Genomic DNA, 20,179 nt, shown 5'->3' with positions numbered 1-20,179 from the left:
TGACATACATCTGAGTGAAATGGCTCATTGAAAAAGAAAAGAAATGCACAACGAGGAGTTCAGTTCATTGGTTTTTGATTGAATTGAGGAAGATATGAATGCAGTTATGTCACCAGAGAGAAGTCTGTGATTCCACAGGAAGATTAATATTTGATAAAAAATGATGTGCTAAAAACTTTTTTGAATTGAATTGAATTGTGAATTGTTCACAAATTTAATTTTTATTTGAATGCATTTATAACACAGATTGAATTCCTCTTCATGCTTTAAAGTTGAAATGTGTAATTTTTGCTCGACTAGTTGCACTAAATAAAATGTGTGTTCAAACAGGTTTTCCAAACATTACACTTGTAGATTAATATTTAATATTAATATTTTTTATATAAATGTAATCTGAATCAGATTCAGAGATATCTGCATTTTTATTTACTCACTAATGCGACAGTCAGGTCCTGCAAATCCAGGTGCACACTCACAGCGAAACCAGTTGATCCCGTCCACACACTGACCCCCATTATAACTACAGAAAGAGAGAGACAGAGAGACACCATCTGAGGAGTACAAACTTGATCTTACCAGGTTACCAAGATGCATTAACTAGCACCTTTACTTGCCCACATTAGATGTTTGGGTTTAGAGACATTTATATTCTATACTCAGATTCAAAAGTTCAGCCAAAGTTTTGCGATTGAGTTGTTTACGGGTACTTCTGTACTTCACGTATGTTATCTGTTGCATCACTTACCATGGATGAGGGTTGCAGTCATCGACATCTGAAAACAGAATGAAAACATGTCATGAAGGCAGAACTACCAGATGAAATATCAGAACTCGACCTGTCAGGGCAAATCACGGCCAGCACCCCCCGAAGCCCAATCGCAGGTTTACACGTGGGAGTATTCACATTTACTCATCCACAAGGTTTAGTTGGCAGATATTTTGGGAATAGTGGGAGAGTTAGAAGAAATTCATAAGTGGGCGTGGCCTTACCTTGAGCACAGGTAGGCCCCTCCCATCCATCTTTACAGATGCAGGTAAAGACGCTGCCCCCTCCAATACAAGTCCCGCCATTTAGACATGGACCAGATTCACAGGAGCTGTTCATGGCTATCGAGAGAGAGACAGAGATAGTCAGAAAAATATAAATGTCTAAATGAGGCCAACAAGGAGGTGTTCCGGTTTCTATCTCACCTGTGTTACAGGTACTGCCACCCCAACCAGAGGAACAGGCACATCGGAATGAGTCTCCATGATCATAGCATGTTCCTCCATTAGCGCATGTACTGGAATCACACTGACTGTCTCCTGTAACAACAAATTTACTTTGGGTACTAATACATACATTTAGATGCCTGAAATGACAACTAAAACATAAATTCCCTTACGTGAGTTACACATCTTTCCTTTCCAGTTGTCAGTGCAGCGACAGTAGAAATCATTCAGCAGATCGATGCACATGCCTCCATTCAAACAAGGCTCACTGCTACACTCGTTCACCTCTGAAGAGAAGATTATACATCAATCGCGGTTCTATGTGATATACTATATGCTAGACCTGTACTAAAGCAGACTCAGATCAGCATTGTCAGATCTTGCTAGAAAACTGTACTGAGGAAAGAAGCTCGAGGTTGGTAAATTTCAGCAAGACTGCATTTATTTGAACAAAACCGTAAAAATGGGAAATACTTAAAATATCATTATTTTTGTGGAAATAAATCTCTATCTAGGGACTAAATGTGTTTAGAGCTCCACTACTATTAAGAGACAACAGCTAAGTTAAGCATGTAGAGCTGATATTTTTACCCAGCTCACAGAGTTGCCCATCAAAGCCATCAAGACAGACACAGCGAAAGGAGTTAATGTCATCAATGCATGTTCCTCCATTCTGACAAGGAGATGATGCACAGTCATTTATATCTGAGTGAGAAATTAGAAAGAAACCCCCGTTAATTGATGCTTTGTGTACTGTACATACTGCTTATAAAGCTTTAATCATGGCTTGTGTTTGGATGTGCAGACTATTACTCACTCTCATGACAGTATGTCCCAGTGAATCCTGGTTGGCAGGCACAAGTGAAGTTTCCTCCCTCCTGACTGATGCAGCGCCCATGAGGACCACACACATTTGATAGGATGTGCCAAACTGCTTTTGCTGTGCCATTAGTTGTCACAGCAATAGTACAACTGTCAATCACTAATGAGGAAAAAGAACACCATCCAAAACAAAATTAACCAGATATTGGCATCATAGTGTAATATCAGCAACTATATCTAGTGCATTCCTTGCGAATCACACAGCGCTGTGCTCTACTAATTGAAACACAATGCAGGACTTCAGTGAGGTCATTTGTTTACCTTGGCAGGTGCTGATTTTGCAGTGGTCTCGCAGCTGACTACATGTCTTCCCCTCATATTCATCGGCGCAGGCGCAGTAAAAATCTCCCTGCATAGAGTGACACTGGCCTTTATTCTGACATGGGTTTGGACTGCATAGATCCACTTGCACCTTAAGAGAGAGTAAGAGACAGAGAAATTAGGAAATGAGCTCTTGAGGAAAAGAAAGGTCTTTGTGTGCTTGGTATGTAATTATTGATCTCACCTCGCAGTTGGTTCCGGTGTATCCGTATAGACACTCACACTCATAACCAGTGGCCAACGGGCGGCAGCGTCCACCATTTTGGCAAGGGGAGCTGGCACACCTGCTTTGCTGCACTTCGCAGTGTCTTCCCATGAAGCCCGGCTGGCACTGGCACATGTAACCATGACGACCATCCTAACAAAAACACAGGTGGAGATGATTTGCAGGTGTGCAAGGCAGAAGCCCAAGAAAGCTTTTAAAAGTCAGGGAGCAATTAACTAAGAAATGATAACTTACTCCAATTTAAATTCCATTACATGGTGTTTTCTTAAAGGGATAGTTCACCCAAAACTGAACTAAGAAATGACTTTTTTCCAAAAATTGGTATTTTGAAGAATACTGATAATCAAACCATTCTGGCCTTTGTTTTATAGACAAAAAAAAATATCACCCGAGACATTTCTCAGAAGAAAATAAGTCATACAGACAGATATGCTTAATTATTTACAGAACAACACCCATTTAATTTATTTTTATCTTATCTAATATTATTGATTCTTTGAGAACAGAAGAAACATGCACATCTTGCAATCCTTAATCTCCATAAAAAGTATGACTTTTGAGTTTAAGTTGTTTATGGTTGATTTCACTGAGTTCTGCTATTATATATATATAAAAAAAACACAATTGTGCACTGTTTTGAGTGCTGGTAGTGGAGGATGCCGTGCAACTGATTCCACCCAGATTTTCTAAATAGACATGCCAAATAAAATAGGCATATGCCTACCTGACAGGTTCCTCCATTCTGACACTGACCATAACAGCTGTTGACATCTGTAAAATAATCAACACAATCAGCACAACATTCTGGTCCAAACTGTGTAAAAACACAAAGAAAAAGAAGAAAACAAGATCAAAACGGCTTTTGGACATGCAAGAGCAGGCAGATTAGCAGAATACACAATTAAGAGAAAACTTGTTGTAAGAGACAAATCAATTTTGGGAAATACATCTCTACGGTCACTGCTTCTCAAAAACGACCGCATGTTTCTGTTGTCTGCATTAATCATGAAGACTGTTGGTCAGTTTTTCTATGCAATTTAAGGAAGCTTTCAAGCTTCAAAAAGACAAAAAAAAGTACAATGAAAGCATAAAAGTGGCCTTCTGAAGCTACATGATAACTTGGTGTGATAAACAGAGCAAAATGTAACAGACCAGAATGCTTTTCTTGGAACATTTACCAGAACTAATCTTTTCTTTGAGTCGATCTTTTCTAAGAATGAATTGATCCAGTTAACAAAACTGGCCGTAATGAATAATGACTTACAATTTAGCCTTTTTAATAGTATGGGGGAAGACAACATTTTATATGGGTTTGGATCATTTTTTGGGTGCACTATTGCTTTAAAGGGGTTTCTGCTTCATGAAAAACAAAGCAGCTTTAATCAGCGTTAGAAAAGAGGAAGAAGAGCAAACGTTTGCTGCTTTGCAGAAAAAGAGTGGGAAATGTATAAGGGATAAATACTTTGTAGACTTCATAGAGTTTGTATACTGACTGATAATACAGTTCGGTCCCACCCAGCCCGGGTAGCAGTTGCAATGATATCCACCAATTAGATTTTTACAAGCATAAGCGTTTAGACAAGGTCTCCTTGTACACTCATTCACATCTGTTTGAGAGAGAAGAGAAGGATGAGGGGAGAAAGAGACAGCATGACAGATCAAGCTCCACCACCAAGCTCGAGATCTCGTTTATGTCAAACCACATAAAAACTCAGATTCCCATGATGCATTGTGGGATATTCAGATACTTTATACTAAAAGCATTACATTTCATTTCCCGTGTGTGTGTTGTTACTACAGTATCAGTTATATCACACCTCCAAAACACATACCAGAAGCTCATAAAATGAAGGTCTTCTAAACATTCATGTTCTCTCATAAAAGCATTGAGTCCCCCAAAACAGTAGGAGGGCAACAAGGGGGACTTCCAAGGAGGCCTCAAGATGACTTAAAATGATTTTATATAAGACAGACATAAGCATTAAAATAAGGCAACTAAAAATAAACTATTTAAATGTTTAAATGTTTATTTTTTTTTTTATAGAACCAGGGGTTCTTAGAAAATGTGGTTAATTTTGAAAGTGCGATTTCTAGACCTGGAAAAGTCTTAAAGTTAAAGAATATAATACAGTCTTTCATGGGTATTTTTTTATAATAATTATAATACATTTATATTATCATATTTATGTATATATAATATATAGTTTAATAAAAAAAAATAATAACATTGAATATTACTAGTAGTGTAGTATGTTTTTAATTAAATTATAAAAATAAAGACCACAATATATAACAACTGTAAATTACAAAAGTTTTCTTATTTGATCATTATAATAATTAAATGTGCAGTATAACTTTGAAACATGCAGAACATTGGACTATATCCCATTTATTTGCAGTATTTTAATTTTACATTCAATACTATTAATTATTAGCTTTTTTAACATTTAACAACTAATAAATCATGTGTAGGTCCCTTGCAAACTCCCATTTGGTTAACCCTGACAAAATGTTTAATGTGTATACGTAGGTGACTACAGTAGGTATAAAAAGCGAATAAAAGTTGTGTGTGGCGTTGTATGCTACAGTATATGGGACTGATGTTATGCAACAGATGAAATCGAACTCTCTTCTTAATCCTGCACAGGTAACCCTGCCTGCTCCACACCTGAGACCGGACTGCAACCTGGGAAACCCGACCCGCCCCCTATAACCAGACACCACGGCTACAATTCCACAATGCGCTTGTTTACAGGTTATTAAGCATTTCCTGTAGCACTATCAGTGGAGTAAAATACTTCCACCACACCCCTTTTGGAAGTCTTTCTCCACCCCATAATCACTCTAATATAGTCCCGCAAAAAGATAAATTTAGCCCCCGTCTTGGCAGTTGCTAGGCCCGTTGATATATATATATATATATATATATATATATATATATATATATATATATAGCTTTACTTAAATCACCTGGGTCCGGTTGCAGATAATATTCAGCTATCTGCCATGACCACACAACCTTGGACGAAATTCCATATCACACACATACAGTACATACCCGCAAACTCAGGTTAAATAAACATACAAGCACGCAATGCCAACATATATACATAGTTGCAGGCATATCACACGCTCATGCACTCACAAAAATCAATCAAAGTGCATAAATGCACTGTAAAACAATCAACTGTGAGTAATTTGTGGTGTAAGATGTAAGCGTGACATTCAGTTACACACCTCATTACATTAAACAAGCACTATGTACACTCAGAGAACTGCTGATATTTGAGAGGTGCCATCCAGCCCCCTATTTTGACATGTACGATCCAGTTAAACGTAGTACTGTTTTGTGGCCCCCAGTAGATTTCAGTAAAAGAAATCTATCATATGAATTCATGCACACACTAGGTCTCACCTATCTGGCAGGTCTTGCCGGTCCACTGTGGCGGGCATATGCATTCAAAGTCATTCTCCAGATCAAAGCAGGTCCCCCCATGAGTGCACGGGTTTGGCATGCACTCATCTACGTCTGAAATGTGCACACACAAACAAAAAACATATAGAAAATTAAAATAAATATGCATAATATATACATTTATTGTACGGTTTGCCTCATCTAGATTCAATAAAATGTGATTGACTTCTGACCTTTAGCACATGTTGGGCCATCCCATCCTGGGGGACACTGGCACTCAAACCCTGATGCCAGCTCATGACATGTCCCAGCATTTGCACATGGGTTTGACATGCACGCATGCTCGGCTGTAAGATACAAACACACACACATTTTGCTATACCTTTTTAAACTCAAATCACAGGTTGGGATAAGCATTTCTTTTCTATATATTATTTTTACCATTCCTACATTTCTATATTAAGATTATTCTATTAAAAATGAGAATTACATAACAACTTATGTCAGAGTTTTTGTAAGCTTTCTTACCGATTTGACAGTTTTTCCCGGAGTAACCCTCTGGGCAGGAGCAGAAATATTCATCTGGCTCTGTATTCAGACACGTGCCTCCATTTACACAGGGCTTGTGTGTGCCACAGTAATTTAGATCTGTGCAGAAACAAAACAAAATCAGTCTTTTCTAGCAAGAAAGCATATGGCAGATAAGTTGTAACACTCCATTCAAGAGCAGAAAAATGTGTGTGGATGTCAGTGAATGTCTAAAGTGAAAGGGAACAGACCACAACTGCATTCATTTACTATCTTAACAAAATATTTAACGACACCAGGAATCTCATATAAAAGGGTTATTTTGTGAATGTGTAAGTTTGCAAATTTGTTTGGGCTAAGTAAGATTTTTATGTTCATCAATATTGCGTTCAATTAAAGTAATTAAATTAAAGTAAAAACAGTAATATTGTGAAATATTATTACAATTTAAAATAACTATCTTCTATTCTAATATATTTAAAATGTAGCTTCTTTCATTCCTGAGATGATAACGCTGAATTTCCAGCGGCCATTACTCCAGTCTTCAGTGTCACATGACCCTTCAGAAATCATAATAATATGCTCATTTGGCCCTCAAGCAACATTACTTATTATTATTGGTGTTGATAAAAGAACAACATTTATATGAAATAGAAATGTCCTATAAACATCTTTACGGTCTCTTTTATTCAAACCTTTTAATGCATCCTTGCTGAATAAAAGTACTAACTTATAAAAAAATTTTAATGTTCTTAATTCAAGATTCAAGATTACAAAAAAAATTTAATCCAATGTCCCCTTTAAATGTAGGCAATCCAACCTACCTTTGTCACACAGAAGTCCTCCCCAGTTCTTCTCACAGGTGCAGGTCCAGGGTTTCACACAGGTGCCATGCACACAGCCCGGGTGCGGCAAACACTCATTGCACAGTGGGCCCTGCCAGCCGTACTTACACCTACAAAACCAACAGAGCATGAACAGGAGTGTGTGTGTGATATTTCTGCACAAGCCTCCCTAAACTGAATCTATACCATTGAACACACAGCATCAAACAGCAGTTAAACCTCTTACATCATGTCATCATAGAATAATTTTCCACTTTTTTTTTTTTTTTAGCATATTAGCATTTATGGCAGTGTCACAAATTGCACATGTACACTACACCGGTTACTGTAAGAGAGGGAAGTCTGAGTATCACAGAAACAGGAGTGTAAACTTCTTTCCAGTAGCAGACATAGGTCATGACCTATGTCTCTTTCCTAATCTTAGAAAGCAATGAATTCCAGACAGACTGGTGGCGAAAGGTCATTTCCACCTCACATACTTTAAAAGATGGCTGAATAAACACTGAGGAAAAGAAACATAATATAGAGACACACCCATGAGAGAGGTGACCATTCAAAACAGCATACCAGCATAATACCCTACTATTTCTTTACTATATTGATTAGTATACTGCATGTAAAATTTCATGTACAGTAATACTGAGTAATACACTTAACAATGTTCACTTTATCAAAGAGCATACTTTTACTATGAACTACCATTTTGAACATCTATTTCTTTACTGATTATTTAATTTAACAGTCAAATTTTAAAAAAAGTTACAAATATATATTTTTTTAAAGGTGATCACTGGCCAGGTTAAACATGCAAATGTGAAAAGATCATGTGACAAAACATAGTGAGCTCATGTTATAATTGTAAACCGTACAGTACCATAGAGAGTACACTCTCTAATGTGTTTAATGCTTTCATTTTCATTAATAATAACATCCAGTATTTACTGCAGAGTAATCGGTAATAAGCTAATATTCCATTCTATATATAGACATTCATGAGAGAGGCGGAGCTAATATTATCATATTATCCTTCAGTTGTCTGCTCAGCTCATTCAAGACTATTTAAAGCTGCTGTGCATGCCAGAAAATGTGTGTGTGAAACAATTTTACTCTAACGAACAGACTCATTAATCTCGTCGATATGAATGACCTGAGAACAGAAAGAGATATCAACTAACACTTACACACATTCTCCCGGAGATTCACAGATTCCGTGAAGTTCACTGCAGCCTTGCTTACAGAGAGCTGAAAGACAAATAAATATCAATGAGCTTTATTATATTTCTTTGCTCTGCCTTGATTTACACATGTAATTTACAGTCACAGACTGATGACAATTAGAATAAGGTGTTCACGTATAATATGTTTATTGCTGGAGGTCAGGGAAATGTGAAAATTTGATCATAAATGGGATGTATTACCTGAAAAAATAAGAATAAGAAATATTAAGAATAAGGCAATAATAAGATAATATAATAAATAAGAAGTTAAGACTGGCCACATAATATAATATGAATATGAAGTGAATTGATCAGTATTTGATCAATAATAGATCAATAATTGCAATATTTCATTAGCATCTAATGTTACAACCTTACTGTAAAACTATTTATCATGAAATAAAATTACTCATAGTTAAAAAATATTTTGGTCATACTGCCCACCCCATAAGAAATCACTGCATTCTCCAGTAACAGATAAGGAATCAGTAGTTTTTGCTGGCAAGAAATTCCCAACAACTGCACGTGATGTTGCATGCTACATATTTCATAGTGAAATCACCCACAGTAATATTAAATTCATGGACCACAGTATTTTACACAATGTTGTAGTAAAACATAACATAAAACAAAATGTAAATCTTAAAGTTGGTATGAAACGGAAGTTGTGATCATCTTTTCTTTCCATTTGATTTATATCCAAGTGAAATGAGCTCTTAAACTAGAAACAAAATGTAGGATGGGACTTGATTGGACTGTTGGATCATTTTCATTTGCTAATTGCTGCTATCTTAACTGTGTGTGTTAGCAAACTTGCACACCTTTCTTGCAATCTTGCCCGGTCCAGCCCTCCATGCATTGCTGATTGCCAGACTGATCGCACGTGTAATGGCCAAAGTAATCGTCTCGGGGTCGACACTGTTTGTTGCACTTGTTGCCGTAGTAATTGTGGTCGCAGCGCACTCGCATGCTGTATTGGATGCTGGCTGTTTGGCCCTTGTGCTGAATGAGCTGTCGCTCCTCTCCAGGGTTCATTTCTCCACGATTAACACTTCTCTCGATCAACAGATCATCACCTATGGGAGGTACAGAAACGTTCATTTATATGTATGTGTGCTTGTGTGTGTGTGTGTTTGTGTGTGTGTGTGTGTGTGTGTGTGTGCATATTACAAAGCACGGCCTGTCTTCCTGCTTTAGTGGAACACACACTTGTCCCAGACTGCTTGGGAGCCAGTGAGGAAATAATACAATCAGGAACAGACTTCCAAGGAAAACACACACACATCCAAACTGCCTCTCGAGAAGCAAAGAGAAACGCTGTGACCTTGCGAAGAACTACAGTCACAATGTAGCAGTGTAGGGGAGAGGGGAAGTCTGTTTGTGGGTGTGTGCGGTTGTGTGGGAAAAAGACAAACAGCTTGTTAAAGTGCGAGAGAACACAATATCAACAATGATTCAAATCTAATCTATGCTGTTCATGAAGGTGGGTGTTGGCTTGGGATTCTCACATTGCAGCACTTTCCATTCCAAACAAGAAATTCACACCTGATTAAATTAGCAATAACATCGTCTAGGGATGTGATAGGGATATGGGTAAATGAGGTGGTGACATGATCATCAGAGGCCCAATCACGTACCTGAGGCCAGAGACTCATTTGCATATTACCAATATGAGCGGTAATAAATAAATGACACTAAAATTAATCGTTTAAATGCTACAAGTTAATTTAGGTATCAAACTGTACAATATAACTGTACAATAAAATATGTGAAATGAATACACACACACACACACACACACATTATTAAATGGAAATGTTCAGGACATTTAATGAAGAGAGTCTTCTGCAAATTTTAACATTTATAAAATATATATAAATTGTCAGAGAATCAATTTGAGGACGTCTTAGAGATATGGCAGTGGTATTTCTAACATGTCTTATGTCGACTTTCAGCCAAGGTGCTCTATAAATTGTCCTTGTCTCCCGAATCCTTCCCCACAGCTGAAATCACCCCGCTCGCCCCATCTCAGTCCACTTGCTCTCTTCCTTAAATGGACACATGATTCCAGAAGTGGAACAAAAGCTTTGACATACTTTCCTACTTTCTGACTAAAAAAAGGAATTTGACACACTCTTTCATATCAAATGTGCCATCCCCCTTTTTGCTGTCCTCTCTTTTCCCCCTACAGCAATTATTTACAAAAATACACACCAATCACTCTCTATCTATTAGCTGAAGGAGACACTTAGAGACTGTTACTGGGTAGAGTCACAGTAGTGTGAGTGTGTGTGTGGGGGGGGGGTACTGGAGTTAAGCCAGCTCAAGAACACAGTCACACACATGGATAAGAGTCCTAACTATCAAACAGGTAAGCAGATGAACAGCTCTCGCCAGGTCTGGAACGTAATCAGTTGTGTTTATCCGTGAGCTCAATCAACACTAGAACTTCATCCTTGATCTGAGAGGCTTTAGATAAAGAAATATCTCAAGAAACACAGATGATGGCTCCCGTTAGCCTTTAAATCAAAGCATCTTTTCTTAGTTTCTTTTCTTTCCTATTATTTTCTTCCTGTCCCATTCACATCTCTCCATCAGTCTGTCTCCAGTTTGCTCAGTTCCACTGCCTCCATCACAATGGGTGTGATTTGGCCCCCATCGCTACGGCGATAACAGATCAAAAACAATAGACCAAAGAGTCAGACAAGGCCAAATAATTTCCCCTATAATTACACAATGCTCTCTCACCCACTTTTCTAAGTTTTCCTTCATGTTAATGTGCCGCACCTTTCTTAACTTCCCGTTTGCATTTTTTTCCACTTATCCACTTTATTACCATCTAGTGATGTACCAGCCAGCACTACAGCACAAGTGAATCACAATAACGGCCCTTTCTCTGCCCCTTGACAATACGTGAACAATGCAGTTGACCTGCTGGCCAGAAAGAGCTATTTAGAGTCCAAATGTAGAGCTGGAGAGACGGACTTCCTGAAAGGTAAAAAGCCCTGTGGGACCCTCCCCTCAATGGGCCCCTGATACCTGATGCCCTGCAAACGCCAAAACTGGCTTCTTGCATCTAAAGCCAGATTTCGCTTTTTATTACTTGACGGCCTGATCTACATCTGTGAGCTAATTCTAGAAGATAGAGTTGGAAAAAACCTGTAAAGAAAATAATATAAATTGAAAAGTGTGAGGCAGGTATGACAGCCTGACGATGAATTGATCTCCTGCTGACAATGGATATGTCTGTGGTGTCTAGGAAACAAAAATCATGCACAAATATAAACACAGAAACCACCCGGTGTGATGATGATTTCTTTCAAAGAAGTTAATTTTCATTATTTTAACTATTCAAAATAATTACAACAATAGCATGCAATTATGCAATACCTAAAGATGTGTATTTAATAATAAGAAATATTACACAATATTAAAGATTAAAAAGTAAATCTCTCCATAAAAAGTTCGAAACGAGAAAAAATATACAAATATATATTTTCTAAAACACACATATATATATATATATATATATATATATATATATATATATATATGCACACTAAACACTATACAGCATTAAATATATAATTTAGAGTTGAATATATACTTAATAATTAATTAAATAAGAATATTTAAGATTACATTTTATTTTTGAATAGTATTAATTAAATATTGCCAATTATTAATTTAAAAAGCCTATCATAGAAACATAAATGTTCACCTTAAGCTTGCACATTTAAAAAAAAGTAATCTATTAGCAAACAGTCATTCTTGGCACCCTTGCACTCATAATGCATCAGGAACGTACACAGCCTCTCACTGCCTCTTCACCTGCTGATGTCTCACCTTGTCATCTCGGTGATCATCTCAAAAAAATGCAGACTAGATCTTGCTCATGGTCTGTCTTTCTGAGATCTATTCTCCATTTGAAGCAAATGAACATCATGTGCTGAACTTCAAAAAGTCACATGACAACTGTCCGACAGGGCTGTGTATGTGAACAAATCAGTTGCTTGTTAATGTTGTGTGCATTTGTGAGAGTTTATATTCATGCCAGTCTTGTCAGTAGCCCTTTGATTTATGACTGACTGGCAGCGGTGTATTTGTTTGTGTGTGTGTGTGTGTGTGTGTGTGTGTATTGTGAAGAATAGTAGCATTGCAGCTGTTCAGACAATAATTAGCTCAGAGACATGTGTGGAAAATAACAAGCAACTACAGTAATTAATGTCTTAACGAGGCGATGACCTTCTTTGTTTAGACCCAAACTCTCTCCAGGGATTTTAAACATGACTCACTGAGTATAAACAGTTTCCATTTATATGCTAAAACAACCTACATGGCCCATTAAGGGCACTAGCACACTAGCAACAAACAGCCACACAAGATAATCATACACAAATAAACATAAACTAATCTATACAAACACTGGGATCTACTGTAAAGTGTTTGAAATGAAGCTTTACACAAAATAAATGTGTACATTTTACCTCTGTTTCTTCCACTTGACAGTAGAATAATAATTATTTTTTTAAGAAATATACTTAGATTATACAATAAGATTTCATTAGACATAATCAATCTACATTTTTGCCTAATAAATTTTTTTTATACTTGTTTCTGACCAAATCACAAACACACCACAGCAGTAACCCTAGAACAACCTGCTTAGCAATCCTCACATAGCAGTGACATTAACACTCCACATTAGATGTCTTCCCAAAACACATAAAATAAGTTTACTTTAAATTATCCAGTCGAATCTGTGAATCTCCAGTCCAGTCTCAATAATAATAATAACTTTGCTAGTATTATGTGCTTAACTTCTCATTATGAAAACCACATTAGGTGAATTTGACTTTTTGATTATTGTAGTTTTTGAATAGAAGTATCTTTTGCTTACCATACCAAGACTGCATTTATTTGGTCACATCTGGGTAAGACAATACACAGATCAACATTCACACAGTGTGTTAACGTCCTGCACACTGGGTTTTCATTCTCTTAGAGTGAATTTAGAGTGCTTGCTGGTCAAGAAAGTTTTTAAAATGTTAAAAACTATAAACCAATACTGGTTTAAAAATGTTTGGTCGATATACAATCCTGAGTTTGCAGTTACTGTTGGCATTACAGAAATTCAGTTTTTATCTCGTCAGTGTTTATATGAAACTTTAATTTTTTCATAAGTACATTTAATTTATGTCTGATCATTTTTTTATGAGAATTATATATATATATTTAATAATATAGGCCAATTTAGCAAAAATATTGCAACCACAAGCATGAAAGATTGGATGTGTAGAACTTATTACATGACAGGCATCTGAATTCTGCAGAAATCTTTGTAATTATCTGTTCATGCAAATTCTTTTATGGGCCTGTCAGTAACCCTTTTGCAGTTCAAAGACACGTCAAACCACAGGCATCCAACTCTGTCTTAACACTCTTATCGACCACCTGCATTGTTTGTTGTACTAAAAGAAACAGCAGCTCTCTGTGAAAATGTAAAAAGGACGTAGTCTCACTCTGATACACAACAAAAAGGAGTCTAAGAAAGATTTGCAGAGAATTTAACAAATTTCAGAATTTACAGAGAATTTCTCATAAAAGCACAGCATACTTAATGCAGGCTCATGCATCAATCCCTCTACACTGAGTAACTTAAACTGTATGGATCCATTTCATATCTCACTCCAGAAACCCTGTTGTACATCCTAAATGTTTCTCATACAGTCAAATGTAAAATCTGACTTGTGTCACTAGTAGATGTGAACTTGCTCAAGAGAGAGATTGTTGGTACTGATGAGAAATTATAGATCATAGCAGTGTGTGTCAAGTTATTGAGAAATAATTACTCACTGCTGTCTGGGATTGTTTGATTGTCCCAGTCCCAAGCCTCCACGATCAGAGTGTACGCTCGCTAGGAGATAGAGAGAAAGAGCTGGTTAGCTGATATGCACAGACAAATCGTCTTCAGAGGCAAAGTCTATGCTGAAGACAAACACAAAATATCAATAAAACACACACACACACAAAACAGTGGCAAAAGAAACACAGGCAAAAAAATAAAAAAAATCATATTAGTCTACCTACAGACGCAAAATGAAAGAAATACTTATTACACTACCATTGAAAAGTTAATTTATTGAAGAAAAAAAGCTTAATGACCCTAAATTTTTGAACAGTAGTGTTATATTGAGACAATATACGGGGGCGAATTCAAGAAAGTATAACATTTGTTAGGCCGGCTATAGAGATAGTCAGAAGTCATGCCTTCAAATAAAAAAGTTTTTTATGTTAACTTCACAAAACCAATGTTAAAAGGGCATCTGGAGGCCTCCTCCAAAAAAAAAAACCTTATTCATGAAGTATAATAATATCTAGGGATTTTGTCAGTTATTCTAGAGTTGGGTTAGTGTGTAGCCAATATCTAACACTGGAAATCTATTTTACGTGCTCATATTGATCCCGTGTGTATATGTGTGTGTGCCTTTTTAATAGCAACATGAGTAACCTGGTTCCCACGGTCTGGTGACTGATTCGCTGATGACCAGATGAATGATGAAATGGTGCAATGATGTTTGTAGGAGCATGTATCAGACCACTGCTGTAGTCAACAATTCATAAATGATCCTGTGATGTTTATGCATGTACTTTTTTCATACAGAGGCATGCTTCAACAGTGTTCTTTAGTTCATTTATTTCATGGGAAAATGGTTTGCTAACTCAAGTCAAATAACAGCATGGGCAGAATGACTTTAAAAGGTTCAAAAGATTCCAGAACCATGCGGCAGTACTTCACAGTGAGTGAAGTGAACTGACTGTAAGACGGGAGAGGTCATGTTTTTTCACTCAAGCGAGGGGATTTGCATGTTTCTTCCCTTTAATCTGACAGAACCTGAGTGCTTTTGATTTACAAACTTTGGCCTGGATGAACATTTCAGGAAATGTCTGAAACATTAGAAGGAAATCTCTGGGACAGGATAGCACACAACAGAGTGTAATAAACTTCTGTGTAATTAAGAGCTTTTTTCCTTCAGCTTACGTCTGCAAATGAAAATGGTTTAAAAACCACACTAACACCATTAATTTCCAACACTTTGGCACAACAAATGCAATTATACTGCTTTTTATAATATAAAGATGTGGAAAACAGTGGAAAATTCTGAAGAGGCAATTTTAGCAGGTCAATGTTTGGATGAAAGGTTGTATTTTTTTTGGGGGGGGGGGTAGCAGAGTAGCACGGCATGAGAATCATGCGCATGGATTTTGTGTGCTGACACTCATGCATCTTTTCTCTGGAAGCATGAATCAGCACGCTAACATCAGTGAAGCCAAACCACACATACTTGTAGGTGCATGCAGTAAATGGTATAGGAAGGAAATACTCCTGATACAGGCATGGCTTCAATAAACCTCTAAAAAAATTCAAGCCGAATGTTTTGGCATTTCATCGTCATTTGTATTTGTACTTTTTTTTTATGTATATAGACAGGTTATAACAGACCTGTAAATTATGCAAACCCCTTTAGAAATCATTTAACATGAATAGCAGTAACGGTTGTAGAAACTGAAGGTTGCTCATGAAGAAACTGATGGAGAACTACAAAATACCATCACAATCCAAATATAAACTGATTATTGAACATAAAGGTGTGTCAGTAATACTGTCTCGGAAATGTCATCACATTTGCTGTCTTGTTGGGTTCTGTCATTCTGTCCATAAGTTTTCAGTTGTTTTCCTTTGCTCTGGATATCTCGCTCTTTGACCTGTTTCTTGTGTCAAATCTGCCTTGAGAAACCAGCTTTCTGTTATATTCTGCTGCTCTGCATCAGTGTAATAAGCTATGTGAATAACGTATTAGTAGCCAGCAAGATAATACCTGACATAATTTCAACATTGTGAGACTTTCACAGGGCTACACATTTAAAATGGCCAGGCATACGCAAACTATTGAGCCAGATCTCATGTGTCATAAATGTGTCATATACTGAAAAATACAAGGGATATTTGTTCTACTAAAATATTTCAAAGTTCATGCAATTAAGTATGGAGCTCTTTGCAATATGAAACTTCAAACAAACAGCATTCTCGAAGACAGACTTCTTGATTTATTGTTCAGTACGGTTGATGATTCACTCTAATTTAGTCACATGTCATGAAAAATTAGCAAAATGCAATGAATATGTTAGATATACATCACCGTTCAAAAGTTTGGGGTTGGAAAGACGTTTTCTTTTTTCTTTCTTTTTTGTCAACATATGCTCATTAAGATAATTTATTTAATCAAAAATACAGTAAAACTTAAAGGGACACTGAGTAGGAATTACTCCCATCTAGTGGTGAAATTGTATTTTGCATTCAAACTAATTTTGCTCTCCAGCGCCTCGCTTTTTCAAATGCGCGTTGCATCTACGGTAGGCGATATGTACCAAAAAGCTTTGACAGGATGTCTTCTAATAGCACTTCGTCGAGTTTTCCTTCAGGTGAACAGGTGTGTTATTTCAAACAAACTGCAACATGACAACTAACAAACGAATGTTACAGTATGAATTACTGACTGTGGAAAACATGAAATATTGTAATTAGTAGTTATGTCTAATTTATTCGTTATATTTTCTGAATTATATGCATTGTTAGATATAAAAAAAATATTATAATATAGACTGTAACACTGACTTACCTGTCGAGAAGAAAACTGGCCACTTCAGCGTCTCTTTTGAAATCTTTATCAAGCATTAGCTCTTTCCACCTAGAAAAAGCTTCCCCGACATTAACTCTTGTTTTCTGTAATCTACGGTCACGTTTCCTTTTATGTTCTATTTTTGACTGTTTTGGCGACTATGTTTTCTTCTCCTGTGGCGCGGCATATGTATGGTCCATAATAAGAATGCAATCCAGACTTTTAAACTTGCCGGTGCAGTTTCAAGCGCCTCTCACTGCTCTGCACCTGCGTTTCTGGCTCTGACCGAAAACGCGCTGTGGAAACGCGTTGGCTTGGTACTTTTTGTCCCTCTCTGCTATTATAGTTTTGCAAGATGGCGGAACTACATGGAAGCCTCCGTCAACCTACCCGTCCCATGTATATAAAGATAATAAATTCTTCATTTACAAGGATTAGTTTAAACATTGGCATAGGTATTTGTACACCATTGAGGGCATATTTATGAATAAAAATATTGATTTTAGATAATAAAATACCTAAAAAGTTACTTATTGTCCCTTTAAATATTGTGAAATGGTACAATTTTATATATTTTTCCATTTTAATGTGTTAAAAATATACTGAAATGTTTTCCTACAATCCTAAATTTTGAAGAATATTACTCCAGTAATTACTCTACCTCTGTGTCATATGATACTTCAGTAATCATTCTAAAGATGCTGATTTGGTGCTCAAGAGACATTTCTTGTTAATATCAATGCTGATAAAAAAAATTAAAAAGATCAGCATTTATTTGCAATAGAAATCTTTTGTATCATTATAAATGTCTTTACTGTCACATTTGATCCATTTAATTTGATCAAAATGTGTTCACATATTATCTTAATCGGCTTACATAGGATTTTCTAATAAAATGCAATAAAATTATCTGTGGGTATGCAGTACTGCCATAATAAAGGGAAAGTCCACCCCATTTTTTTTTTATTACAGGTAAGATTAAATAAAATTTTTGGATTAACTATTTATTTAATGTATTTAAGTACTTTGATATGAGGCTTGCATCACAAATCCACTAAAAATAATCATTACTGTGGGAAGGAAAATAAAACTAGTTTAACTTATGTTTGATTAAAGTTAACTTAATATTGTATTTTTGTGCAATGTATATGTTATTTTTTCACAAACATTTTCTTTGACAAGAGACAATAATTGGCGGACCCCCTGCAGTCCTGCCACAGACCCCCTAGGGCTTGCCTACTGCTTTATAATATCAAGAATAACATCCAAACCCATTAAATGTTCCGGATGTTGAGGAATCAATGTCAGCAAATTAATGAAAGGCTTTGTGTAGCATTAGTTTCCAGCATGAGCATATTGATGTTAACACCTGGTCAGTGCAGTGGCGCAAGACAAAGTTACTAATCTCCAAAGACAGCCATCAGACACCAACCCAGGGAATAGCAGGAGCAGGAAGGAGTTAGAGGGAAATAAGACACCCACATGCATATACACATGCCAGCAGATACAGTGAAACACACGCACACACTGGCAATGAATAAATTACACCTCCTAAGTGACACAGTTTTTACACCTCAGAGGGCAGTGAGAAGGACGAACATTGTGAGAACCTAGCCTGACTGTGCCTTTTATTATCATATACACTCAGACCAGATTTTAATATACCAGTCCCTATACAGTAGGTGATGATACACAGGGCAACTTTTTGAGCAGTGTTGCTGAGCAATTTTGCCATCAATGGGTAACCAGGTGAGACACAGAGCCCACGAATGATTTAAAGTATCCAGATAAAAATTTGTTGCCCATTCTCAATGGGAAAGTTTTCAAGCAGCATTGCTCCAAAAAGTTGCCCCATATATCGTCACCTACTGTATAGGGACTGTTATATTAAAATCTGATCTGAGTGTATATGATGATAAAAATCACAGGATTAAGGTCAAATGCAAATCAATGCACAGTGACACACTTAAACGGAAACTGTTCCACTTAAATGTGATATGTGCAGGCTGGTAACACACCTGTGTAAGTCCCTTCATACCCCATGTGCTTGGGTTTCTGTGGCACAGAATTAATGATGGTTAGCACTAGTGAGTGGATGCAAAACAAAACATAATGCCCCAAAATTCCATCCTTTCCATGATTTTCTGCTCCAGTGATATGGGCCAGTTTAGGACAAGAATTTCAGACAGACAGACTCTGTTCCATTACCTTATCAAGAAGATTTCAAGAAAACTTTGCACAGATCATATGGACTGCTTGTAATTTTTTTTTCAGTGGTGTTTTGAGTCATTTCAGAGCTTGACAGTGTCAAAGACAGTCAAATGGGTTTGGATGAACATCAAGGTGAGTAATTACTGACAGAACCTTTGAGATAATTATTTCTTTAGATGGTCTGGAGTGGTTAGTAAAACTGTCTAGCTACAGTAATATGATAGAAAATCCTACATTGAATCAACTATATTTATTAATCATAATAAGTAACATTTCTGATAAATAATAGAAGAATAATTATCCATTTTGTTTAAGTTGACTGCATGAAAAATAACATGAGTTGCAGGAACATTGAGCTTCTGAAGACTAAATCAGCCCAGATGGAAACATGCTTGCATTAATAGATCTGACATCAACTGTTAACACTCCTGACATCACAGTGCAGTTGAAGAACACAAAGCAGGTTTGCATCAAACACCTGTGATCTAATGTGCAGGCAACTATACAGAATGCTCACAAAAAAAAGAGGAGAGAGAAACAGTCGTGAAACAAGAGACCCAACACTCATCCAAGATTTAAAGAAAGCAGGATGGGGTTAAAGGGGGACAGGAGAGATTTGAAAATAAAGAAATAATTGGAAA

General features: G+C 36.6%; 1 protein-coding gene across 2 annotated transcripts in view; it reads right to left on the bottom strand.

Annotated features, from left to right (window-relative positions):
- Window positions 1-20,179, bottom strand: part of LOC113112606 (protein jagged-2-like) — a 32,966-nt gene that overhangs the window by 7,008 nt on the left and 5,779 nt on the right. Inside the window, exons 3-20 of one of the 2 annotated variants that reach the window (XM_026278319.1) lie at window positions 14,503-14,563; window positions 9,468-9,722; window positions 8,611-8,671; window positions 7,409-7,539; window positions 6,585-6,704; window positions 6,290-6,403; window positions 6,057-6,170; window positions 4,135-4,248; window positions 3,366-3,412; window positions 2,600-2,773; window positions 2,356-2,506; window positions 2,030-2,194; window positions 1,804-1,917; window positions 1,386-1,499; window positions 1,192-1,305; window positions 991-1,107; window positions 746-773; window positions 435-520 (exon numbers count right to left, since the gene is read on the bottom strand). In XM_026278319.1, coding sequence (XP_026134104.1) covers window positions 435-520; window positions 746-773; window positions 991-1,107; window positions 1,192-1,305; window positions 1,386-1,499; window positions 1,804-1,917; window positions 2,030-2,194; window positions 2,356-2,506; window positions 2,600-2,773; window positions 3,366-3,412; window positions 4,135-4,248; window positions 6,057-6,170; window positions 6,290-6,403; window positions 6,585-6,704; window positions 7,409-7,539; window positions 8,611-8,671; window positions 9,468-9,722; window positions 14,503-14,563 — 2,080 coding nt within the window. The remainder of the gene's footprint in view (window positions 1-434; window positions 521-745; window positions 774-990; window positions 1,108-1,191; window positions 1,306-1,385; window positions 1,500-1,803; window positions 1,918-2,029; window positions 2,195-2,355; window positions 2,507-2,599; window positions 2,774-3,365; window positions 3,413-4,134; window positions 4,249-6,056; window positions 6,171-6,289; window positions 6,404-6,584; window positions 6,705-7,408; window positions 7,540-8,610; window positions 8,672-9,467; window positions 9,723-14,502; window positions 14,564-20,179) is intronic. The other variant, XM_026278320.1, reaches the window with a different exon arrangement.

Source organism: Carassius auratus, chromosome 13 (genome assembly GCF_003368295.1).
Source record: "Carassius auratus strain Wakin chromosome 13, ASM336829v1, whole genome shotgun sequence".
NCBI lineage: Eukaryota > Metazoa > Chordata > Actinopteri > Cypriniformes > Cyprinidae > Carassius > Carassius auratus.
The sequence above is the reverse complement of the archived record's forward strand: the minus strand, read 5'-3'. Positions and strand labels throughout refer to the sequence as shown.